This window comes from Lolium rigidum, chromosome 5 (genome assembly GCF_022539505.1).
Source record: "Lolium rigidum isolate FL_2022 chromosome 5, APGP_CSIRO_Lrig_0.1, whole genome shotgun sequence".
NCBI classification, from domain to species: Eukaryota; Viridiplantae; Streptophyta; class Magnoliopsida; order Poales; family Poaceae; genus Lolium; species Lolium rigidum.
Window position 1 is genome coordinate 9,847,561 of NC_061512.1, and position 27,189 is coordinate 9,874,749.

The following is a 27,189-nucleotide window of genomic DNA, read 5'->3' on the forward strand; positions in this document are numbered from 1 at the left end:
ACTAATGGAGGCGACTGTTAATCTTGTACTGCTAATGCTCTCTCCATAGGCTTAACAACACTAGTGCACTCGCTGCAATCTTCATGGGGAACAAACCATCAAATTTGTTTGGTGCCCATCCAAGTCACCGCCAACACTTCAGGAGGAGAAGGAGCTAACAAATAATTAATATATACAAAGAACTTTTTCATCCTAAAAAATAATGCCAAGAAAGCAGCAGAAACTGAGCAAGCATTGGCCATAAGAGACGATGATGTGTGGTTCACTAACATTTATTAATTAACAATGTGTGCATGCATACATATGCCAACCTGCACCTTTTCTCTGTTGAGAGTCTTTTAAGTGAGTGAGAGTGTGTAATTGCTGATGGATTGATCATGAACTTTATTTTTCCATATTATATTCACAGAAAGCTAATGGAGCACTAAAGCCTGAAAGGATGCAGAACTTTTGGGGGGAAATCTTGTAGCTGGAAGAAGATATGGGCATTATGGCTCAAAGTCAGCTAGTGAACATTCTCTAAATTAATTTTCTCGACTTCTGTAAAACATTAGGCACCTCTCCATTAGTGCTAGAGCATTTCAGGTCGTTGGCACATATTCTGTACTGGTATTAAAAATGTAACTTGAATAAACGCAGACATACAAATCTCTTCTTTTTTTAGCCTCTGGATAACAACGAATACAAATCTTCCCCACACACAAAGAATGACAATAATACAGAGACATATATAGATATTGTTTTGTTCTCCATGCTTTGATATCGAGGTATTGCAGAGGCCGGGACAATTTATTTATCCCTCACAAGAAAAACATGCATACCCAAAATATGTTCTTCTTCGGTAGGGAATAACCTTACGGTAACATCGAATAATAGATAACAACCTTTCTCAGATAGATAACAATCATATATATACTGGCACATATATATTACTCCATTCTCGATCCTTAGTTATCATGTTGTTGCAGAGGCCGCTACTAATCTATTTATTTGTCCTTCGGAAAAATTAAGCCTATTTAGTTGCATCATTTTGATGCTTTAATATCCCATAAAATCTTAAATAAAATTTCTCTTTAACTAAATAATACTACTTCGGTAATGTTGGACTTACGGAATTCTGGTTATGGAAGACTCTTACGGACAGATGTGGAGAAGATGGATTGGTGTACTTCGCTAACCCTTCATGATTTTAGGCGTGTGATCCCTCCGGCTGATTACCACGTGTTTTCGTAAGCTGATTTTTGTAGAATTTTTTTGTAGATGTAGCATTACTCATACTATTTTACTCATTCATTAATTTTCCAATTAGTCATGTATACTTTCCGTCTCTTGTGGAAAAATTGAAGATGGGCGTGTATGTTGGTTAATGGAATTTTATCTATTTTGATACCATTTCTACCTTAAGCAGGAATGCATGACCTTTTCAAGAAAATAGCTATTCATGACTAACCTATCTTCCAGAACCGCTTTTGTAAGAAGATAATCTACTCTTTGGTGGATTCTCTCAACATTACATATTTATTTGTCTACCTTTGCGATTGTGATAGGTCATAATATTCATGTTTTTCTAACTAATTAATTATTACTATTTCCATAACTGTTTTCTCAGAAGTTGTATAATAAGTTTACATAATTCTGCTACCACAACAATTTACATGCAGAGTCGAAATACAATATAAAAGACAACCCAGTCAGAGAAATAACGACACGTATAAAAGTCAAGCAAATTTTTCTATAATTTGAGAAAGCTGAATGAATAAGAACATTATTTTGTGGTAGGTCCATTGCAAGGAATCCATAGTGGATAAGGAGGTGTCCTCTCCCTCCCTATATATATGTGTCATGCATGGGAAAGGTTGGTGATGAATACACAAGACAAAAGATGCTCACTCAAAAGGGAGCACTCGTGATTAGATAAAACTCACCATGGTGGCTGGGGAGGTGGAAAAGGGAAGACCTTGACATGCTAAAGGAAAAAATAAAACCTTTGTTTGCATATACATGAACAAGATGCATAATCCATGTGTTTCTGGATTGGTGAAAGGCATTAGGTCCAGCAGCACACATCATCTGATCAGGAAAAGTTTCAAGACGAATCGCCACATATGGAAGAAGAGGGCCCACTCTTGTATCAATCAAACTAGTACTAACTGATTAAACAAGATCATTATATGTTTGGTGTGAGAGGCAAGTTGCTCGTGCTTTGTTGGTTAATATAGTCGCTTTGAAGAACTAATTACCAGTGAGTAAGTTTACTTAAGTAATTTCTGGTGCTTTGGTAAAATCATAAGTACAAATTAAGAGAACAATATTTAACATGCACTCTGCTGTGGAAGATTCCAACACAACGTGGAATGGAAGAATTAGTTATTTATTTTGTAAAGCTTTTGTTTCTTTATTTTTCACCATGGATACTAGCAGCATGTAAAAAAAGATCACATTTAGAAATCCAGGGGTAAGAAAAGAGGGGGGGGGGGATGATTACAGGGCCATTAATTAACAAGGTGAAAACACAGTCATGCGGCATTAGCTTGTAGTAGTGGAGGCAGAATGAATTCTCACTTAGCTCCTGTCATTTTTCCTGGAACAATGAGATCTGAGGCTGGATTGAGTAGCCCTTGCCTAGGAGCAGCTGACCTAATTAAGCTGGACTGGAGCATCTAATCTATACTTATCTTTCTGTACAAAATTAGTGACCAGATGCTTGTATATAGAATAAACTAGCTCGATCTTGGCCAAACAATTAAGGATGTGGCTAGATTAATAACAAGACCTTCTCATATCATTGACACATATGAGAGGCAAAATCCGAGTTTAAGTTTCCAACGACTTTTCGTGGATGAACATGCATAATGCATTTCAGATCAAATAGTTCGATTTTATTTTCATCTGTCAAGCCATCTAAAATTTGCACACCACTTAGTCCCTTTTTTATAGTAAATATAAATCTATAATTCCCGGGCTAGTTGGATGACAAATAGCACAGGACAAATATGGAGGTTTGATGAAGATCTTAAGGTAGAAGAGAACAGAATGCTGAGCAAGACAAGAATGGACGTGCGAAGGCGAAAAAACGTCAATTCAAGTCACATCAAACATATGAAAGCCACTTATTTTCTTTCCCATTCTTACTAAACAACACAATAAAACTTGTCTGCATGTCGAGTGTACATTTCTACTTGAAAAGGTAGTGTGCGGGCCCCACTAAAGTGATGTGGCTGTGGGCACATTATGATATTTGCATGACAGGAGGAAATGAATGATTAATCAGTGCACGAGTGCAATGGATGTTGACTCAGTCTATCCCAGGTAGGTCCGTGATTAATTTTTTTTAGATAAAAGGCCGAAAAGCCTAACATTAAATTAATAACATCTTCAACGGTGAAAAAGATATAAAGTGCTGAGCTCAGCTTACAAGAGCAAACAATACACCCACACAAGAGATACAACTATCTAAGAAGCTACCGCCGGAAACGCGAACAACATGCATGACCATTACAAAGACTAGGTAGAATCGGAGCATGAGCTGGTCTAGCAACGTGTCGGGCTGGAGCAATCCCAAAGAGCGAGCCAACAAACATGCACGTCGATGAACAACTCCACCATCGCAAGCAGCGCCACCAGAGGCCGACCACCACTAGAAACCGGCCAAATCTACCCACAAAACCAACAAGCAGCACTAAGATAACACTCAACCAGGAAACGAGGGTGCAAAGCATGAAACAAGCTTTGCCAAAAGTTGCCGAACGAAGAGCCAACGCCATCAGGCACCGCACCTCCGCCACACCACAAACGGAGAACCGCAAGCCATGAACTCCAAGGCGTCTAGCTGTTTTTCATTTAAAGTTGTAAAATATAATCAAATTTGAATGAAAAACTTTATATTTTGTATTATTAACATGTTTTGGGGCCTTGTTTGGGGGGAAGCGGTTGGAAACATACGCGCTCCAAAAGCGGTACCAGGAGGCGGTGGCCCCCAAACGCTCGATCTGGCGCTTTATTCGGACTCACTTTGGGAGACGCGGCTCAAGATGCTCTTAATTCTCATTGCAATCATACTATAGTTCTTTTGTATCATAAACCCAGTCTGCATTCAGAAACGGTATGTCAACAAAAGGTTTTTTTTTATCAGAATGAGCAGGAAACACGGGATATTTTTTCTAACTCGCCGACGAAAGATAAGACATGGTAAAACTACAAATTTTTATATCGGAAGCGTGCAGGATGCACTCGAAGAAATATACTTATGGGCGAAAATCAAGCCGATGAAATCAGCTAATCCATCAGCCAAACAAGGCAGTCGATATAAAAATTCCCAGTTCGCGTCCGCCGCGATAGAAATCTGGATGCCATGTTCCCAAGTAGCATGAAGGTAAGACCCTAGGATCCGTCCTGTGCGGCCTAGTATTCGCACAAGAATACGCTCTGCTAGAAATTATCCATATCAACGATATGATGAAAAATCTTGACGTACGCGTTAGGTACCCATATAAAATAACTGGAATTCAGAAATCGATAAGACCTCCGCGGCCCGAACTGAATTACGCTAGTATACCGAATTCGAGTCCGGGGACTTGAGTTTGAAGTAGGCTTTGGAAGTTTTATGCCCAAGAGCAATTAACTATTTCCCGATCCGTCGAAAGCACTAGACTCGTTTGCCAAAATCCCCATAATATGTGAAAAAATAATAGCATTCGAAATATTCGAGTTCAATCTTAAGAAGGTCATGATTTAGAGATTTGACTCGAGTCTACGACTCAATTAGAATCTCGTGGGCTACTGACATGGGTATGCCTAATTGGGCTTAAGGTTTGTGTCACCCTGGTGCGTATTGCAAAGAAGCCCATGATGATAGAAGCCGAAGCCCGCAAGACGAAGCTTGTTGGGTAAGGAAATGCCCACTGCGGAGCTAATGTATTCTTAGTTAGGCAAGTAACATATGTAAACCAACCTAAACTGGACTCTGAGACCTAGCCTTTTATATAAAGGCTAGGAGGAGCCAGCAGGAGATCATCGAATCTTTATTGTACACCCTAGCTTGTTCTAGTTTACGGCGCTTTAGCCTCATAATGAATTTGTCGGATAAGCCTTATTTGTCTGATCAATCGACGAAACCACGAACGCACCACTTTTCCATGAAACCCTAAGTCTATATCCATGAACATTGTCGAGGTGACCCCTCATTACCGAGCAGTAGTGTAAAGCGAAAATAAAGTAACACTGTATTGCTAATTTTCCTTATGTCACCGGATTGCAGGATGTGCCAAAATAGTTTATTTCATTTTAAATGGTTTAATTCCCATTGCAATCCTACTACAGTTCCTTTGTAAGATAAACTCTATATGCATTCAGAAAAGCATATATCAACAGAAGGCATCTATTCTGTTCAAAATGCTGTAATAATTATATTTATGGTGCTTCAGATGTCAGGATGCACTCAAATGCAAAAACAACTAATACTTCTGTTTAAAAGAAGAAACAAGCAAGGACCATAGTGCCATAGGTATCTAGCTAGGTGTGCTGGATCCGCTCTGTCGTTAACCGTACATAGTGCAAATGCAAGTGCAACAATGGCAGTTCACTGATGGATTTACTAGTGGGTGCAGTGGTAAGTAGCAGCAGTAGCAGCTGACTACTTGAACCTTTCAAATTTCTGTGGCCATCCATGACCATCCGTGGTGGTGTAGCCTCTTCACTATATTGAGCAGGATGCCATCCGTCAGCAAAACACGCATGATCATCCATGAACAGAGCATGTTTCGCTCATGTCACAGTCGCCTGAATGCAATTGGATGTGTGGGTGCGATTGATGCACCCAAAAAAAGATGAGAAAGATGCTTCTGAATTTGGACACACAGTCTGAAGTTGATTGATTCATAAGTTTGTCCTAACCCTCTCAATCTTTCTCTTTGTATGCTGTATAAAGCATGTTCAAGAAGTTTCTTTGTCGATTGGCTGAGATCAACGACCGGTTAAGATGTCGATTGGCTGAGATCAACGACCGGTTAAGATGTCGATGGGCATATAAAAAGGTGTATGATCAGTCAATGACATATATAAGGATAGAATAGTGGATGGGGAAGGAAAATGCATGGTCGGCACTAGACTTGTAGCAAGATACCAGTTTCCTTCTCTTCATGCTGCCAATGAAGCAAAACAGAATCCCCAGGAAAGCAACTTTGGTTTTCTCTGGTCAATGCAAGCATCTAACTATCCTGATGGATGGATGGAGAGACGGTGAACCAAGTGATGATTGTGGGATTGTGGCAAAGAAGCAACACCAGGAGTATCATCAATCAACGCCAGCAATTCCTGAAAAAAAAAATCACATCAATGCATGGCCGAATAGCAAGAACATAAGCTGCAAGTTCGAACCTTTGTTCATTCCTTGGACGAAATCTTATATACTGTCTGATGTCGCAAGCAGTGAATAGATGTGGTTGCAAAAATATGCTTTCATTGAGAGTTGAACTCAAGACCTCCCGCTTACTAAACGGGTGCTCTAACCAACTGAGCTATGAAAGCTGAATGATGCACGTAATTGGAAAAGATATACCAACTTATTATACAAGCGATTGCTCTGAGTAAACAGAGTGAATTTAATCAGAACATGTCATGGTTTCGTACTGAACTACCTGTTAGGATGATCTCCACGTCACCGATCCCAACGGATCGATAACAAGTCCTTGACCTCGTTCGCGCCCTGATCGGGGGCGTCCAACCCTCATATGGTTGGTGGGCCCCTGTGACTCGTGCTATATAAAGAGGCGGGGGCCGGGGCACACGGTACGAGGTTCACCGCGCCGCCGATCACCCCACCGACACTCCCTACCGATCTAGGGTTAGCGCAGTGCTCACGGGAAGCACCACCACCGTCGCCATCTCACGCTCGCCCTCTCCGCCGCCGCCACCATGTCGGCGCCCGAGAGCTCCGCCTCGAAGGGAGAAGGTACACCTCTCTCTCTCAGATCTAGCAGATGCACAACAACAGCTATGGCTTCTACCTGTATAGGATCTAGTGTAGTCGTTGGCTACTCTAACATTGGTATCAGAGCACTTGTTAGAATGCATAGATCTTATTTTTTCGGGTAGAAAAGCAAGACAGTGAACCCTAGCTCGCCCATGTATGCAAAAAGGAAAAGAAAAGAAACCGGCCAGGGCCTCAGGCCGCCGGCAAAGTCAGCGCCGCCGCAAGGCCGCGCCGTTCCTCTCGATCCAGGTGCGCATCGGCAAGCCGAGGCACCTGGAAGAAGAACCACCTCACCTCCACGTGCTTCTGCGGCGGCTGTGCGAGATGGGGCAAAGAAAAGCTTACCAAAAGTGGCAGTGGGGCTGCGCGCCGCCACTGCCGAAAGACACCGGCTGATGCCGGCAAAGAAACTAGCGCCGCCTCTGCGCCGCTTGACGGCAACGCGCCCACCCTCGGGTGCACGCGCCGCCGCCAAGAGGTACAGGGGGGCGCCGCCGCGTGTACTTCTCCGCCGTTGGCCGTCGAGTCATCTGGTGGAGGGAGACGTGGGTGGTGGAAAGAAAAGGGCGGGCGGCGCCGTCGGCCAGCCGGCAGCAACCACGCGGCCGTCTTGGACGAGCACGCGGGAGGCTGCTGCGGGGCGCGACTTCGTGCTGCCGTCGCCGGCAGGAAGCGCCGGGCGGGGCGAGCAGCCGGGCGGGCCGAGCCAACGCCTCTCCGCCGCCGCCACCGTACAGACAGAGAAGAGAGACAGGGGCTCGGGGGAGATATGTTTAGGGCTAGGGTTTCTCCGGCCGGTTTCGGCCGTTTTATACCGGCGCGAAAAGAGAGGGGGACCGTCGGATGAATCGGACGGCCAGGATGGAAACCCTAGCAAGCGTGGGCGATGCGGGCTTCTCCGCGTTTGGGCCGCGTGTGGCAGGCCACGTACGGGCCGCGAAAAGACCGCGGGCGGGCCGCGTGGGCGCCGCGTCGGCAGCGTGGCCAGGCCGCGTTAGCGGGCCGCGTTGGCAGGCCCCGCGTGGGCGCAGCGTCTGCTGCGTGCCGCTCGGTGCGTGCCAGCCGCGTGGGCCGCGGGCCGCGCTCCACAGTAACAGTAACACAGTTTTTTACTGTTTTGCACAGTTTTAATAATTACAGAGGCATATTTAGGCAGTTTTGGGTCAATTTTGGCCAAAATTTTGTCTAGTTTTTTCTGAATAAATAGGACCAACGAAATATTTATTCAGAAATGGAAAAGTAAAGGAAATGCCTCTGAAAAGTTCAAAGTTTAAAGTTTAAATTCACAGTTTCCGCTGCAAATAGTAATGATATGTGCATTTATCTCTATTTCTGCCCAACGGTGATATAGTTTTATTTGCATTAACAGTTGCATGTTTTAATTCAGACCAACGTTGGATTATAATTTGCAATTGTACTGTTCTCACTTCTTTGTGGTTTTCAGGAGGGTTCTACTTGATGAGCTGCATCAAGGATGTTCCCACCCTTAGAGGGGATAACTACACAGAATGGAGGAAGAAGGTGGATTTCGCCTTCGTCTGTGCTGAGGTGGACTGTGTGGTTGACACACCGCAGCCCATCAAGCCTACTGACCCCGTCAGAGCTGACGGGGAAACTGATGATGCATGGGCTAAAATGAAAAGGGATCATGCTCCTGTGGAGATGTCCTACACCCTAGAGAACAGAAAGTGGCAGACCGCCAACAAAAAGTGCATGGCATTTATAAAGAATACAATTGAGAACGCCATTGTGGGCTCAATTACAGAGTGTGCTTCCGCTGGGGAGTACCTAGAAAAGATAAAGAGCCAGTTCACTGGTTCTTCAAAGACATATGCAACCCAGCTGTTGAAACAGCTGGTGACAGAAAAGTATACTGGAGGTGCACATGGCATCAGGGAGCACATCCTCAGGATGAGCAACCTAGCTGCAAAGCTGAAGCCCATGGATGTTGACCTGGAGCTGAAGCCTGCACTTCTGGTTCACTTGGTGATGGCTTCACTGCCACAACAGTTTGACAACTTTGTCATCAATTACAACATGAGTCCTGAGAAATGGGACATTGAAAAGACCATTGCCATGTGTGTGCAAGAGGAAGATAGACTCAAGGCACAGAATGGAGGAACCATCAATTATGTGAAGGACAATAAGAAAAGGCCCTTCACACCAAGTAACAATGGTTCTCCTTCAAAGCCATATGCAAAAGCCCCAATGCAGCATCATCAGAAGTTCCAAGCACGAGTAACCGCCGATGAACAAAGATCAGTGCCTTCATTGTCAGAAGACTGGGCACTACAAGAAAGACTGCCCAGATTGGCTGAAAGAATTAGTGGCAAAGAAAGGTAACAATTTAGTTTCCTTTGTAAATGAATCCCTGTATACACAGTTTTCGAAATCTACTTGGTGGATTGACTCAGGTGCAACTGTTCATGTTGTAAATTCTTTACAGGGATTCCATTCGACGAGTACTATGAAAAGAGGCGAAGGATGCGTTGAAGTCGCGAATGGAATTCAAGCAGAAGTTGAAGCTGTTGGCGACGTCCTCTTGGAGCTAGCTGATGGCTTGACTATTCCGCTTAGAGATGTCTTATTTGTTCCTTCCATACATAGAAATTTAATAAGTGTATCGCGCTTAGATAAAGACAGATTATCAATGTTATTTTGGACATGGCAAATGTGCCATATGGTGTAATAATTCTTATGTTGGGGTTGCTATACTCCATGATGAGCTTTATTTATTGTCCTTGCGTGAAAAAGTATTGTCTGTGTGTAAAGTGAATGAACAAATACCCTTGTCGGAAAAAGAAGGAAAGAAAAGAAAAAGAACTGATGAATCATCGAAATTATGGCACTGTCGCCTAGGCCATATTTCGAGGGGAGAATAGAAAGACTCGTTAAAAATGATATTCTTCCTCCATTAGAATTCTCGGACATAGAACAAGTGCATCGATTGCATTAAAGGAACATTTGTAAAGCAAATTAAAAAGGGTGCAAATCGAAGCACAAACAACACTAGAAATAATTCACACCGATATATGTGGACCATTTCCGGTGAAAAGTGTGGATGGTTATGATTCGTTCATAACATTCACGGATGATTACTCCCGATATGGTTATATTTATCCAATAAAAGAAAGAACAGAAGCGCTGGATAAATTCAAAATATTCAAAGCTGAAGTTGAAAATCAGCATGATAAAAGAATAAAGATAGTCGAGTCCGATCGTGGAGGGGAGTACTACGGTCGACATACTCCATATGGCCAAGTCCCCGGACCTTTTGCAAGGTTTCTACAGGAGATCGGAATAGTCGCCCAGTACTCGATGCCGGGCGAACCTCAGCAGAATGGGATAGCTGAAAGGCGCAACCGTACCCTTATGGATATGGTGCGCAGTATGATGAGCTATTCCACCCTACCATTGGGATTGTGGATTGAGGCGTTAAAAAAAACCGCTATTCACATTCTAAACAGAGTACCAAGCAAATCGGTGCCCAAAACGCCGTATGAGCTATGGACAGGGAGAGTGCCTTCTCTAAACCACTTGAAAGTGTGGGGGAGTCCTGCTGAGGCCAAAGTATTCAATTCAAATATAGCAAAGTTAGATACCAAAACAGATCGACTGCCATTTTATTGGCTATCCCGAAAAGTCAAAAGGTTATCGTTTCTACTCGTCCGGAGAAATACACAAAGTTTGTGGAAACGAGACATGCTTGTCTTCTTAGAGGACGAAATGATGAGGGGAGCATGGTAGCTCGGAAAATTGATCTTGAGGAGAAGAGGGTGCATGCACCTAATCCGATGACTCGAGAGCCATTTTTTGCGCTACCATGTGCACCTGTACCGACGATCCCTGCGATTGTGGTGCAAGCGCTCGTTGTGACTCCACCCATGACAACGATGAGTGCAAATTCGGAACCTGTCCGTCGAGAGCCGAATGAACCATTTGTTGAGCATGAAAGGGAGCAACAACAGCCACCTCCAGAAGATGAGCCACAAGTTGAGGAACAGAATGCTCAAGAGAATGTGGCCCCTAGAAGGTCTACAAGAGCTAGAAAATCAGCCATTTCGACTGATTACAAAGTTTACAACACAGAAAGAGTTCATATGGAAGGTGATCCCACTTCATATGAAGAAGCCATGAGAAGCCCAGATTCATCAAAGTGGGTGGAGACCATGGAAAACGAAATGAGATCGATGAGTAACAACAATGTTTGGGACTTAGAGAATATTCCTAAAGGAGCCAAAACAGTGGGCTGCAAATGGGTCTACAAAATAAAATATGACTCCAATGGGAATGTCGAAAAGTACAAAGCACGACTTGTGGCAAAAGGATTTACACAAAGAGAAGGGATAGATTACAATGAGACATTTTCTCCGGTCTCATGTAAGGATTCCTTCAGAATCATCATGGCACTAGTTGCACATTTTGATTTAGAGTTGCATCAAATGGATGTAAAGACGGCATTTCTAAACGAGGATTTAGAAGAAAATGTCTACATGAAACAACCCAAGGGTTTTATCATGGAAGGCAATGAAGAAATGGGATGCCGCCTAAAGAAATCCATTTATGGATTAAAGCAAGCCTCCGGACAAAGTGGTATCTAAAGTTTAATGAAACAATTAAGAGATTTGGATTTAAAGAAAATATTGAGGACAATTGCGTTTATGCAAAGTTCAAAAGTGGGAAATATATTTTCCTAATCTTGTATGTGGATGATATTCTGCTTGCCAGCAGTGATGTTTGTCTACTGCAAGAAACAAAGAAGTTCTTGTCCTCAAATTTTGATATGAAAGATCTTGGTGAAGCGTCATATGTTTTGGGCATAGAAATTCACCGAGATAGAAACAATGGAGTATTAGGACTATCGCAAAAGGCTTATTTAGAAAAGATTCTAAGTAAGTATAATATGCATAAGTGCAGTGCCACACCTGCCCCTATAGTCAAGGGCGACAGTTTTGGGAATCATCAAAGTCCCCAAAATCAATACGAGCTCGATCAAATGAAAGCGGTTCCATATGCTTCGGCCATTGGAAGCCTACAGTATGCACAAGTGTGCACTCGCCCTGACTTAGCATTTATCACCGGAGTACTCGGTAGATATCAAGAAAATCCAGGTTTTGAACACTGGAAAATGGTAAAGAAGGCACTGCGTTATGTGAAAGGCACAAAGAGTTACATGCTAACATACAGAAGATCTGATTCCCTAGAAATAAGAGGGTATTCAGATGCAGATTTTGCGGGGGATAAAGATGATAGAAAATCCACATCTGGATATGTATTCACCCTCGCAGGGGAGCTATTTCGTGGAGAAGCTCCAAACAGACCATAGTTGCATCATCCACGATGTATGCAGAATTTATAGCATGTTATGAAGCCACGGGGCAGGCATTATGGTTAAAGAAATTTATACCCGACTTGAAAGTGGTAGATTGTATTGACAAACCACTAAAGATGTACTGCGACAATGAGCCTGCAGTATTTTATGCACACAACAACAAGTCGAGTAATGCTACGAAACCGATCGAGGTTAGATATTATGTTGTGAAACACAAGGTCCAGGATCAAACTATAAGTCTCGAGCATATAAGGACAAAAGATATGCTTGCGGATCCGCTAACGAAAGGCTTACCACCCAACGTGTTCAAGAAATACGTAGCCGGCATGGGTTTAAGGGAAAGTCTTACCTATCCTGGATCATAAGAGGCCCAAAAGTAAAAGAATTTGTTTCAAAACAGAGAAGTGTATTGTGGTCTGTCTGATTCTATCGGCAATAGAGCTGTGACGATGAAACATGCCCTATGGACTGATCCAAAATGAAACGAATAAAGTGAAAGTATAAAGTTAAAAGAAAAGTTGAGATCAAGGGGGAGAATGTTAGGATGATCTCCACGTCACCGATCCCAACGGATCGATAACAAGTCCTTGACCTCGTTCGCGCCCTGATCGGGGGCGTCCAACCCTCATATGGTTGGTGGGCCCCTGTGACCTGTGCTATATAAAGAGGTGGGGGCCGGGGCACACGGTACGAGGTTCACCGCGCCGCCGATCACCCCACCGACACTCCCTACCGATCTAGGGTTAGCGCGAGTGCTCACGGGAAGCACCACCACCGTCGCCATCTCACGCTCGCCCTCTCCGCCGCCGCCACCATGTCGGCGCCCGAGAGCTCCGCCTCGAAGGGAGAAGGTACACCTCTCTCTCTCAGATCTAGCAGATGCACAACAACAGCTATGGCTTCTACCTGTATAGGATCTAGTGTAGTCGTTGGCTACTCTAACACTACCACCTATAGCTAGCCTAACAAACTTCTAGTGTCATTTATTTGTTTTGCAAAATGCAAATCATAACTGAAGGAGACGGTGGCTTCACAATGGTTAGAAAGAGTCTGCATATTTGAGAAACCCAGTTTCTCTTCACACACAAAAAAAAGGAGAAACCCAGTTTCATAACTTAACACAATTCATAACTGGTATAATGCGATAACTAGGTGAAAATGTCCCTCGAAAAAAAACTACGTGAAAATGTGAAGGTGCAACAAATGGGTTAATGGGGCACTGGGAGTCAAGTTCCGCAGTACCTGCAAAGGAGCCAGCTGTGCTCAGATTTGTTGGAGCCATGCCATGGCATTGGCATCATATACATAGTACTCGGTGAGGAAATGACCGAAGTCGTAGCCGAAGGCCGCTAGATACAGTCACAAAGAGGCATGTTTTCTAGGTTTAACGCGCACAAGAAGCACATCTGTAGGTCAGACTCTAAACATACGCCCATGTACATCCTGTCACTCACTGCATGTAAAAGAAGAGTATTCATAATTACTTTCTCCGGTCCTTTTTAATTAACTTAAATTTAGTACAAAATTATACTAAACTCAAGTCAATTAACAGAGACCAGAGACCAGAAGGAGTATATCTACAGCGATACGTTGTAACAACAACAGAAAATTCAGTTTGCGTAAAGGCCGTGAGCAATCCTTGGACATCTCAGAGAGGGGTACTTGCTTCGGAGACATGCTAAAGTCCATCTTCGTTCGTTGGGATAGATCTACCGATCCTAGTATTTCCAACATCTGAACCATACCACACTGTACGTCTTAACACAATCCTCCAGTCAGAACTGAACATGGGGAAACTGTGGTAGCGAAAGAGCGGGTAGGGGAGAGGAGTGCCACAATGTCTTTCATGGTCCTGGTCAGACTCTAACATACGCCCATGTACCGGTAACACCGCCGCTTATCCTCAGCGGTGGCCAAGAACCGCGTGGGCTCATTGTCCACTGCCTCCGTGGTCCTGAAGCCACCGGCGTAACGTCCACTGCAACCGCGGTGTTAGCCTCATTGTGTTACGCATCCTCCTCGCCGGCCCCGTCCAATTCCCTCTATTCCCTCTCCCACGAGTTCGCCGGACAGATGAAGCAACATGGTGTGAGTCTCGACAAATTTGTCTGCGACCACGTAATTAGTCAGGCATCCGGCAGGTATTCGACTGTTCTAGCATTTTGACCGCCTGTTCCTTTGCTTTATGTATGTGCCCGTATGTTATCTGTCAGGGCAAGCAGCTCCGGCGGTGCCCGCTGATTGCGTGCGGCAGAATAACCGCGCCCTCCTAGTTGTTACGGACCTACCTAATCATCAGAAGAAGATGAAGCTCAAGCACAAAGAGAAGATCATCGCACAGCAGGGAACGGAGCAACAGAAAGCCCAGGTGATTCATGCAAAGCATGATCGCAAACTGAAAGCCAAGTTCAGCGGTCCGGATTGGACCACGTGAGGCAAATTTACGGTGGAGATAGCTGCTAGTTATCGAAGGCGTCGACAGCTGGAGGTGGGACCCACGTCAAAGAGATTTAGTCTAGCGATCCGCTGTTAGGTAATTGCTTTTGGAAGCCAACAATGGTAAACGAGCGTACGCTCTGATCTCCTTCCTCCTTTGCTCCTCCCAACCCAGACTTCTCCTTCTATCCTCCTTTCCCTGCTTGGAATCGAAACTTGTATCTGAATTCAGGGTGTTTCCCAGTGGTTGATAAGGATATAGATCGGGTGCATATCACTAGTCATGGCAGACAAGTCAGCCTCGCGGTGGCTCGGACGTGAAAGACGTTACCTCTGCCTCCGTTGAGGGAAGAGCTCTCGCGATTCCCGGTCCCAGATCCTCTTACCATTCCCCGCGAGACACTTCTACGGCACAACTTCTCTTTTTGCGATCATCTACGGCACAGGTTCTCAGCCGGCGGGCAGCAGATCCAGCTCCACGAGCGTGAGCTTTGGGCCCATCTCCTTCTGCTTGCTGCTCCTACGTCAGGAAGGGGAGCGGACCTCGTACCTCCGTTATGTAGTTAGGCTTGTCTGCTATGGTACGTTGTTGGGGTGGTGGGAGTGACGCCCGGGCGAATTAATCTACCTCAACTTCACTCTCACACCGGCGACGACCTTCATGGCGGCATCTCGGAGTTGTTGGTAACATGTGCTTGTCGATCTTTCAAATAGGTAGCTTGATCTTCTCGTGGTTCTTCAGATCTGGCCAGATCTGTTTCTCGTCGTGTCGCTAGCGTTTGTTTTTGTCCACGACGATGCTGGGGCAGAGGCGAGGTGGATGCTCTAGAGCAAGGATACTGGTTCGGGAGTGGTGGATTTGTCATTATTCCTCCACTTCGTCGATGGGACGCGGTGACCTTGGTCCAAGATAGCACGAGGATGTCCCCCGGTCGACGTGCCACAGCGACATATGCCTCGCTACTTACATCGGGCATATTCATCGATTCACAAAGCCTCGTTGGCGATGATGCTCTTTTGAATCTAGAAATGGTAGAGGTTCAGTGTCTCTTCCAACGCGCGTCTAGGTGGCGTTGAAATTTGGCGGAGGCCGCTAGCTTCGGTGAGTGCATGAAACCCTAGGGATAGTTTTGTATACTTTTATCCTTAGAAGTTTTTCTGGAAAGAGTTTGCATGTTTATTTACTCATGTAACTTGATTTTCTATTAATGAAATATGTGGTTGCTCTAAAAAAAATTATAGCCAACAATCCTTGTGGGCAACACCATCGACCGCTTCAGCTCCGATGTTTCAATTTTCAAATGAAGGTCTAATTGTTTGAGGGGCTTTGTTCACATCTCCGTTGTACTACAGTAACAACATGGTCACATCTCAAACTCTAAAGATATTTCCAAGAAACTCGTAATAAGCTAGCTTTTTATGACAGCTTATTTGACATCAGCTCCAAGACCCAGCAAGTATGTTTTACAAATTTGTAGCAAGGTTTAAATCTACCAAGATGGATAACAAGTTTGACAGGAGAAATAGCTGAAGGAAACAACAAACCGATAAAAGTTCAGACTGCAACTCATCTTAGCTTCGTTCAACAACATCCCAATAGTGGACCGGCCATACTCACGGGAATTGAGAGCCTTTACCAAGTTGGAGGCATGTGATTCGAAATTACCACATTTCGCCACCAGCCTTGTAGCCCCCTCAACAACAACGAGACAGGCAGCCGCTTAAATGTGTAAAAGGCCTTGGAGAGAAATAATTTCCTCTTACCTGCTTGTGAAAATTAGCATACATGACCCCGTATGATGTATCCCCGCCCTCAAACTGTATAAATAACATGTGCGCGTAGACTTCATGGCCCGGATCCCGTCCAAGCCCAACCGCGACATCTCAGCTTCCCTACCAGGGTAAGGACTTCATCGACTGCAGGAGCACCAACTCTTCCTCGACGTCTTATCTTAAAAACAAATCTCTCCTAAAACCACATTACTATGTCTACAACATTTTTTGCAAAAGTCATATTTGGTATATTCAAAATTGTTCTCCTAGTGAAGTGATGGAACTTGTTGTGTTCCACCAAGTTTCATCCAGTTCCATCATGTTTCAAAATTGAATTTTTAAAACTTGTCAGAATATATTCAAAATTGGACATGTTTCAAATTTCCCGTCAATTTGAGTAAACACAAATATGCACGTAGACCATTTAAAAGTTAAGATATATACAAACTTTACAATCGAGTGAAAATGATGGGATGAGAACGGAGACAGAGAAGTGGTAGCTAAGGATGAACAAGAAGATTCTTGTGCTATTTCCGTTCACCAAGTAGGAAGAGCACCGATCTCTCGATGTCGAATACGTCTCCGGGTCCTGGCCAGCCAACAAATAAGTCTGCAGCTCCACCAGGGTAAGGACTTCATGGCCCGGATCCCGACGTCGTGAAACAACCTCGACATCTCAGCTTCCCTACTGGCAACATCGACTGTAGGAGCACCCAAGTCTTCATCGACGTCTTGGTCCACAGACGGCAGCAGCTTGGTGGGTTCGTTTAGGAACTTGTTGGCCTGCTCCATGTACTTGCCCATGCGTGGGGTTGCGAACAAGCGCATGATCTCAATGTCGCCGCCCCTCACCGTCAAACGCTGTCGGTTGTGGGAAGACTCGGACGACAAGGCGTAGAGACGACCTCGCGTCTCGTAGGTTTGTTGTGTCTTGAAAAGCTGGAAGAGCTCCTGCAGCTCGGTCCTGAGCGACTGCTCCTCCTCCTGCAGCATGTTCTGCGCCTCTAGTAGCTTGTCCCGCGCATCATCCAGCCACGTCCAGTGCGCCATGAAGCTCGCCTCATTGATCATCTGCGCTGTCTGCAGACGGGCCTCCTCCCTCAGTAACCCCGTCAGATTCTGCTCCTCTGACAAGTTCACACCGGTGCGCCACACTGTCAGCGTCCCAGTAGACGCAACGAATTTCATCCTCCCAGCCGAGCTGCATTGAAAGTAACACGATCATCACAATCACGTCTGATTGATTATAATATTGATGACGTATGCGATGTGGAAGTTCATACCGGCTGTGTGAGTATGTGACATCGAGGATCTCTGCGCTACACTCGCTCTGGATTTCGGGGAGGTCGAGTTCGACAATCACCTTGCGCACTTCTGCGCTGTAGAGGTTGCCAAACTTGACGGTGACCGAACCGGCAGGGCCATTGCCGACCTGCCCCTGCGGGTAGCTCCCGGCGGTCACCCTCACTATACTGGACTGGCCTTTGACAGGCGCCACCATCAGCTCGAGGTCCTGGACTGCGACGGTAAGCAGGCCGGCGAGGCACTGGGAGAATGCCATGGTTAGACCGCCAATGTCGTGGTCCAGGACATGCGAGAACGTCCCCCCGATGCTCGTGGCCGCGACCAGGCTGAGCAACACATGGTCGCTGTCTGCGCCCACACCAAACGTGTAGACAGGCACGTCGCCGACATTGACCGAAATGCCGTCGACATTGGTCTGCTTGCCACCAGATATGAGCATGATGGCAGCAACGCGGCCAACGCAGACCGATCGGTTATCGAGGACATGGAGCCCTACCTGGAGACCGTCCCAGATGTTGCTGCCGCCGCTGGGCTCAAGCTTGTAAATGAGGTCCTGCAACTTACCCTGCGAATCCTCTGTAATCAGCTGAAGCCGCCACAGTACCGTGGCGACATCGGAGTATGTGATGACGGACAGACGGTCCATGGGGCCGAGCTTCCGTATCACAAACTGCATGGCGGTCTTCACTTGCTGTATCTTATCGCCCTGCATGCTGCCGCTTACGTCCACCACGGCAACTAGGTCCAGGCCCGGCCGGTCCCTGCTGTAGTCGCCGCCGGTGATCTCAATCATCACTTTTTTGTAGCACTCCAACTTTAGTGGAGCCACTGTGTTGTTCTTGATCACCAGCTGCACGCTCCTGGGTTTGATCTGCGCCGGCCTTGGCCTCGCCTCGGTATGCCGCCATTGCGCTATCAAATTAAGCAGCCAATTCAGAATACAAGTTCTTGTTTGGGATGCCCATGACAAAGAATCTACATAGGGTGGTACTCTAATTGAGACCTTCTAAAAAACACTATCCTGCAATTTATCCATCAATGTCTCGCCATCCTCTGTCTTGTCAAATAGGTGGGATTCTTTATTCCTATGTTTCACATTCCTTCATTCCAAAGAGACCCTAAGCACATGATTTGCATTGAAAAATATGGACACACATGTAGTTATAATGTGTATACTACTCCTACATGGTGCATTCTAGTTAGTTGGTTTATTACTCTTCCTATTTTATATATGTGAGACGATTACTCTTTGTTATTTGAATTTCATGGCGAAGATAGGGTTTCCTTCCATTATTTCTTTTCTTTTAAACTTCGAAATAAACATTCATTATCCGGTAGCATTGCCACCTGATCAATATTTGTCGGCCAAACCTAGTTTAAACATGACATGGAAAATCCAGATTTGACCGAGGAATAATACCACTGCAGGGACTAAATATATCCAGTGTTGTAAGTGTAGAGTGTAGAGTGACCGATTTGTCAAACTAGAGCAATTTTCTGCGCATTATGATCTTTAGAAACTTTATTTCATATAAATAAAAGGGCATAAAACACATGAAACTGTAAGTTTTAACACAAATATAAATGCTAAATTCAATTGACATGAAATAGTTGGTTATTTATCAATTAAAGTTCATCAAAATTCAGGAATGTACCTGATAAATGCTGTATGCAAATTAATTGAAGTCATAGATAAGGTGAAATTAATGAGCTAGAAAAAATGATAATTTGGATAACTTGCATGAAAAGATAGACTACCATAAATGCAGTTACTCTTTACCAACATATAAATAGATTATTTTCTGTGCAAGTAGCTAGATAGCTAAAGCTAGCAAATGCATACATACTTACTGGAACTGCCATATTGTTTTTTGGCCCGCTTGCTTGGATAATCCGTGACCTATAAAATTGTTAGGAAGAGTTTAGAAATAAGATTCTTATTTGCAAGGACCTATCTTGAAATGAGATTCTACAATAGTACTCTGATATTATATATCATTAGAGCATATGGAATAGATCCCGCAAGAATCCATCCTGTAAAAGCAGTTTACGGTAAACGAAAACTATTTTTACAGTATTGTTTGGGCTCCGTCACAATAGAAACCATAAAACCCAAGCCGGCCGTAAAAACCAATTTTGGCACGGTTTGAGATATGTGTATGCATGTATAATTAAGAAATAATGGCATGGAGGAAAAACTTGTAGGCGTCAGAAAAAGAAGGTGGATGGAGTACCTCATTATTGCATGGTTCTTCAGAAATAACCGACAAATAAATCTCATCAACATGTTGACCCGTTATATGTTGATGAAACATACCTTCATTAATACCATTAGTTGTGAGACCTTCATTCACTTTAATGCTCTGCACGATAAACCCCTTGGTGTATTGCTTGTTATTATGATCTTCTGTATTAGCTGCAGGCAATGTTATGTCAACACTACATTTGGATTGTGGTTTCACGATGTCCTTGTTTGGCTCTATGGAGTATGGCAACGGGCAAGTCGTTTGAATCTTGAAGGCAATGAAACTATCTGTATCGTTGCTTAGCTCAACAGAACATGATAGTATATGATGCTTTTCATTCCCAGAATTGGCAAATTGCAGCTCCAGTGGTTCTACTCCAAGCATATCATTCTCCCAATAAGGTGGTTTTATCTGCATGTACCCGAGAAAAATCAAGATGCATTGCCTTGGCATATACATGTGCATACAAAATTACATTTTGTTCTGCTTCTCCAAGCACCGGCGTTTGAGGTGCCCCTAGCCACTAATGAAATGTTTTCAGAACTTCATATAGAAAATACATGTGTATGATGATTTAATTAATTAACAAGATCAAATTACTTAATTTATGTTGCACAAAGATGTTTTATACAATCATCACGTCGAGATAAAGGTTCTACAAAGCAATATATGTGAGATTATGTTGTACCTGGCCAACCGGTGATTCATTGGCAACCGCTCTGCAATTATCCGTACTTTCCAAGTCAACAAATTTTCTCATTATATCTGATATTGAAGGACGTGCATAGGGGTCAACGTTTTGGCAAAGTGCCCCTATCTCTATGCATGTAGTAACTTGTTCGTGATATTTCAGTGATGTTTCCTTTGCTGATTTATTCCATCTATGCCGCCATCTTCTCAGTATCTGTAATACAAAGTTATTAAAGTTTGATTCCGAAGTATTTTATCTAAACAGTTTGCATATCTATAAAACCATTAGTACACAAAAAAAAAATTGGCAAACAGTATTGTGTATGAAAAAATAGCAAGTACAAAATGTCCTAACAATAGTTGACATCCGCACTTTATATTTGGCTAGACAGAAACTAAAGAAAGAACCAAGGGTGTCGATGCCTACGCGGATTGATCCATACACTAATTTGTTTTTCTTCTGGTATTTACTAATTTGCGAAAGTATATTTTCATGTTCATATTGAAATGAAATCAGCTTAGAAAAAATATGTCCTTAAAGTTGATTTCCTTTAATAACTGGGGCCTCAAGACAAATTTTGATGTAGCGGCCTCTATCGACTTCACAGAGTCAGGATGCCCTCAGCCCCTTTTTCCATATAGACAACGAGAGGTGGAGGACGTAGGTTGAAGTGCACATCCATAAGTTGGATGCTTGATTCCAAAGTTATTGTATTTATGTATAAGTGAAAAACATAAAGTAACCGGAGAACCAGGAAGCGACGCTTGATGCGCAACATGACCTCTCAAGGGTACCCCCTAAAGTGTATGGAGAATATCAATGAATACTACTTTTGAGGTTCTATATAAATACTCTACCCGCCTAATATTGGGCACATTAGAAGCCCGCAGACAATTGTGGTCACTGAAGCTTTCTTGGAATGGAGCGATCCAATAAGGAAAATATGAAAGAAAGATGAAATGCGGAGAGGAAAAAAAACTTCCCAAGTAATGCATCTCAAAGGGAGGGACCTAGAATTGCTTAATTTGTTATTTGTAATTAATTAATAATTAACTACATACGACACCCAATATACTATATATATGAATCAAATAGGAAAAGAATAAGAATATGTTAAGGCAAGTTTTCACATGATTTTATTAAAGGAAGCTGTGCATTGTGAGATAACGCTACGTACTCTTACATTATCATTAGTATCAGGGATACCCTTATGTCCCGTGATTATTTCGATGATTATAGCACCCAAGCTGTATATGTCTGATTTGACAGACATCCTTCCATAACCAAAGTGGTTTTCCGGGGCGCAATACCCACTGCATCAAATATGATAGTTTCAAAAAAAAAAAGGCATGAACAATATATATGAGAGGTACATGTATATTTGTTGTACAAATTGGAAGCTCACGGGGTTAGAAAATTGGTTGTGCTCGTGGTCCGTGAGTTTTCTGTGGGTCTTGATAGACCGAAATCTGTAATCTTAGGTATCACGTCATTATCCAATAGTATATTGGCAGGCTTTAGATCCATATGAAGAATACGCTTTTCCATGTGCAGATAATGCAAACCCGCGCATATTCCTTTGATTATTTTGTACCTTTTATCCCATTCGAGTCCTCTTAATTCATCTGGGAAAAAATCAGGATATTTATATGAAATCTCTAATAAAATAATTTGATTTCAGGGTCAATAATTGAAAAGTAAAAGCAAAAAAAAAGGGATGCATGGAAAATTGTCGTACCGGTAATTTTTTTATCGAGGCTCCCGTTACTGATATACTCAAAACAGAGCAACCTTTCTCTTTTCTCGACATAAATATATCCTCGGGTTTCGGGAATTTTCATTGGTGTCTCTACTGTATGGGAACATAATCCAAGAAACCGGACTACATTTGGATGTCTAACTTCCATCAAGCTATCAACCTCGCGACGAAAATGTCTGTCATCGATTGTCATGCTGCTCCTAACCCTCTTCACGGCAACATTCCTGTTTCCGATGATACCCTATTTTATATTTGTCGTGAGCATTTAGTTTCATCAATTTTGGCAGTGTACACGGGCAATACACAAAAATGGGTTCACGAAAAGCATCACCCAAATACTAAGCTTTGATACTCTAGTCAATATCTTTAACTGCTAAGAAAAACGAAAAAAAAATGGAATTTAATCACCTTATAGACCGTTCCAAATCCACCTTCACCGATTATTCTATTTGTTGAGAATCCGTCAGTGATCTCCCGCAAAGTTTCTAAGGGAAGATCTGTTGGCTCCTTGCTCCCCTCAAGTATTTGGGCCAGAATATTTTGTTCCATTCTTCTATCTACAAAAACTAGATGAGCAATTAAAATTTATTGGGAGGTGGAAAGTTAATAAATAGCAACATTCCAGACCGTGAATGATGGGAACAAGGAGTTGAATTCCTACTTGAGAGTTCAGACTTGGCCCTGTATTCAGAAAGAGCACGAACTGGAAACTTCTACATATATAGATCTGGGTCCAGCAATGGGAACAAACCCTGATTCGAGCAACAGATGAAAAAATGTGTTATATGACCGATGCAATAGACCAAAGATAGAGCTGAACATAGCATATAGGTTGAATAAATGCAAAGAAAATTCAAGACTAAATCTACGTTGAGGATGAACTCCAAGTATATGGGTCAACGCTAGCTTGCACATACCTGTAGCAATCGATCCGTCTCTCAGGTAAGCATGAAGAAGTGACTGTAGCTCCTCCATATATGCAATGAAGTCTTGCTCCTTTCTATGTTTATTATTGCTTCGTAGTACAAGTTGTCAGAGAGATGCAATAATAAAGTATGTACTACTAACCATCTTGCAAACTGTGCCAAAATTTAGACCACGTGATGTGATGATGGGGACGAAGTTGTCCAGGAGACCAGGACAATTTTTGTTTCTTTGGGAGCCAGGACAATATTGTTGTCTATTGTAAAGGAAAACTTCCACTTGCCTCTCTGTAACCTAGGAATCAAAATACTATTGAAAAGTTGCTTGACATGTGAAAACATTCCAACTTGTGACCAGAAAATGTTGACGCAGATCCCATATAGTAGTCGCCAGCTGCAAGTGGACTTACAATTTTCCAGCTAATTCAAAACCTTTGAGATGTTGATCGGATCTTTGCAGAAGAGATGAAAATGTGTGGAAATTTCCAAAGCTCATCAAAATGTACCTAGAGTTCGACTACAGAGCAAATTAATTCAAACACACATGAAAGGGGGCTGGGCTTTGTTCTTTGAATTGGACAAAAGTTACTGGGGCGATCAAATGTCTTTGAATCCATTATGTGTGGTTCTTGTCACTCACGGATGAATTTGTGTAACCACGTGGTCTACATGGTAAGCAACACCAAAACATGAAAACAAAAAGAAGGATGAATTTGTGTAGACATTCTAGGTTGCCAGTTATTGGGGCACATGATATTTTCACACAGTGGCATGGTCCATGTGTGCAATAGTTGCTCCCATCGTAGTCTTCTTACTGCTAGTTTAACATCTACTAGCTAAATACCCATGTGCTGCAACAGATTAACAAATATTGTATAGTGGCTTCTAACTGCATTGCAGCCAACATGTGTATTCCTCTTCATTCGCTCTTTCCCTCTTCATCCTCATCAAGCCTACTTCACCACTCGTGGAAGAAAATAAGGCACAGTCTTCCAAAAGCAGATTATGTGCAGCTAGGTGCACGTTCACCATCTTACTTGAAACAATGAACACTCATACGTGTAAGTTCAGAAAAGTCCGAAAATGTATGAATACATACTATTGAGCTAATGATCAATATGTTGAGTTCTATAGGGGGAAACAAGAAAACAGTGTCTACAGAAAATAGGTAATGTACTGTCAAAATTGTGCAGATTTTGTGTCACGTATCTCTGGATTCTCCCCAGTGCCATCCTCATCCTTCATCCTCGCCTCCCACCAATAAACCTGGCAAAAATCAATGTACCGATGCATTAGGATGCACTTTCATGCTGCCCAAAGTTACACCTTGCAACAAGATGTGGCTAGCACCCACCTTGATAGCACTTCAATGTAGCGGCAAGCAGAAACAATGCATTGTACATCAGTAAATAGAGGTTAGCCTATCTAAAGCCAACAGTGTGCAAGATATGACATTAACCATCGCCGCTCCGAGTGATCAGTTTGCAAGAAAAAATGCGCGTCTAAAAAATTATTTAGATCAAGTTATCCACGCATTCTATTTGATGCCACAACGATCATACCACATGATTAATCAAGAAAGAGCGTGATGCACAGATCTAAATAAGCATTCTTATTACCGCAACGAAGCGAGTCCATAAGAATAGCTAGTCCACAAGAATAGATTCAAGACAATGGAGACGCAACTATTCCCTTTCCACAATAGCTGGAAATAATTAACCTGATAAGCGGAAGATTCTGGTTGGTTTTGAGGATCAGCAGATTCAGTTTGCGATGAAGACCATGGCATTTTATAATCAATCAGCAAATTTAGGTACAGCTCGTCCTAACAGGTTAGATAAAAAAGAAATGCTCTATGGACACGAAATTCAGGTAGACACAATGCATTAGATAGATGTAGCATCCACTTCCAGTTCCGTCGGCAGCATTGTTGCGTCAAATCGTTTGAAGAGCTGACAGCACCCTCGTAGTAATGTTAACCTGCGCAGCAACCATCAAATAGACTTGAATTAGGGAGGCAAGGGAATAATTCAGTTGTTTAATGACCAAGCATTCCAGCCACTCAAGCTCAGCTCCACAGCATGAATGCTGGATGCGGGCATTTCATCGAGCATGTGCAGGGGGATTCCATGGAGATATGGTTGAGGAAAAAGATTTCATATCAAACTGAAGCGTTGGAAGGTCTCCGCAGCTGGTCATTGGCAAGATCTCAATCCCGCCGCGGACCGAACTGGCGCCCAGTCACCGCAGAGGCGATGAACTGGACCCCGGCCATAAAATCTCGCCGGCGAGCGACCGGCTGGCTATGGCCCATGCGGGATCGACCTCGGCCGCCGCGCAGGCCACCTGCGCCTGCTCCGACCTCTCCGCCTGGTGCGGCGTCGCCGGCCACCGCCTAGCCATGGGGATGGTGGCCTCGTGAGCGGCCCAGGTCGGACGAAGAATTTTCTTTTTTGTGTCAAAAAACCATTTTTTAGGAGTACTTACAGGCTGGTTACCGTGGGTAATTTCTTTCAACTTTGAGGGTAATTCGAGGTTGTACCATCACACTCTACTTCAATTCATTAAATAGTAGTAAAATATTAACTATTTAAATGATAATGGATTCTAGAAAATGAAAGAATAATAATACACCAAATTGGCATACGACAACTACAATTGCACCTAGTTAGCATTGTTTAGAAGATACCCTGGCTCTATAATTCTTAATTCTTGCACCTAGTTAGCATTGTTTAGAAGATACCCTGACTACTTTGCGATTGCAAGTTGCAGATAAATTCTGAATTTTATCGGCATCACTAAATTGCGGGAGTGGCTTTAACAAACTTGAGCATTTGAATCTATCAATTCATTTACAACCGCATGTGAGGGTTGAGGTGGGGCTAGTTGTTATATGCGTCACGGGAATACGTTATGGTGTACCCTCGGCGTTAAGGAAGATACTTTGCAATTCGTACTGCGGAAGGTACTTTGCAAGTTTTTGTGGGATTTTTGTAGGTGAAATCATGTGGAGGTTCCCTATTTAACATCTATTGTGCCCATCATCATATTTCCACCGGAAATGCAAAATATGTCGCAAAATCTTGGAAGTGGAACCAAGTTAGCTTCCGCATTTTTCTGGATAATTCAATGTACGTGTATATGGCTAGTAGATGATGCAGCTCTTTCGGTAATCCGGCCTGCACGTTGTTTCAGAGCACGCACCATGCTTGGGTTTTGGAGGCTATAATGCGAAGAAGATTGTCGAGCTAGCCTAGGGAACCAAAACAAAAAGGGCTTTCGGCCATGTTTCCAAAAATAAATTAAAGGCTGGTTAACCACCGTAATCTGTCGTCGTTGGAACCAAACGCGACTTGTTTTTTTGCGAGCAACAGTGCCGAAACGAAAGCGGCTAGAGTTCCGAATAGGTACCGTGTACAGTCATCAGATCATCAGAAGATAAAAACGACAAGAAGCTAGGAAATAAACGATGTGACCAAGCTGGAGATCGATGGTGGACGTGGACGGATGAGCCGGGCGGTGCCTACCGCCTCGCCGCCAACTTCCATCGACACGTGCGTCCCGCCGATCTCGCGTCTGGCGGATGTTTTCTGGTCGCTTTTTGATCGGCCGAAATCTTCGAATGGCGATCGTGCGTTTCGTACCACGTTCTTCTTCCGGGGGTGCAAAACAGATCGAGGCCGGCCGGCATCACGTACGTGTCCACCCCTTTGCCCCATTCTTCTTCGGGAAACGTCACAAGATCCGAATTAGT

The 27,189-nt window shown here is 43.6% G+C and overlaps 1 protein-coding gene and 1 non-coding gene across 6 annotated transcripts; both read right to left on the reverse strand.

Moving 5' to 3' along the window:
• Positions 1-6,451: 6,451 nt before the first annotated feature.
• Positions 6,452-6,525, reverse strand: TRNAT-AGU. The gene has a single exon. It is a non-coding gene; the product is annotated as a tRNA-Thr (tRNA).
• Positions 6,526-16,926: 10,401 nt separating this feature from the next.
• On the reverse strand, positions 16,927-25,516 carry LOC124654103. Of its 5 annotated transcripts, XM_047193131.1 has the most exons (12): positions 24,790-25,516; positions 23,430-24,701; positions 23,174-23,264; positions 22,921-23,069; positions 22,492-22,753; positions 22,159-22,378; positions 21,937-22,066; positions 20,751-20,966; positions 20,051-20,473; positions 19,668-19,716; positions 17,795-18,728; positions 16,927-17,712 (listed from the first exon to the last, which is right to left on the reverse strand). In XM_047193131.1, the coding sequence occupies exons 4-12, from the start codon at positions 23,059-23,061 to the stop codon at positions 17,049-17,051; spliced, it is 3,039 nt and encodes a 1,012-aa protein (XP_047049087.1). In that variant the 5' UTR covers positions 23,062-23,069; positions 23,174-23,264; positions 23,430-24,701; positions 24,790-25,516; the 3' UTR covers positions 16,927-17,048. The 5 variants fall into 5 exon arrangements, with proteins under 5 accessions (XP_047049087.1, XP_047049088.1, XP_047049086.1 ...); XM_047193132.1 differs by having other exon boundaries at positions 22,921-23,065; positions 23,430-25,516; XM_047193130.1 differs by having other exon boundaries at positions 22,921-23,078; positions 23,430-25,516.
• Positions 25,517-27,189: the final 1,673 nt, after the last annotated feature.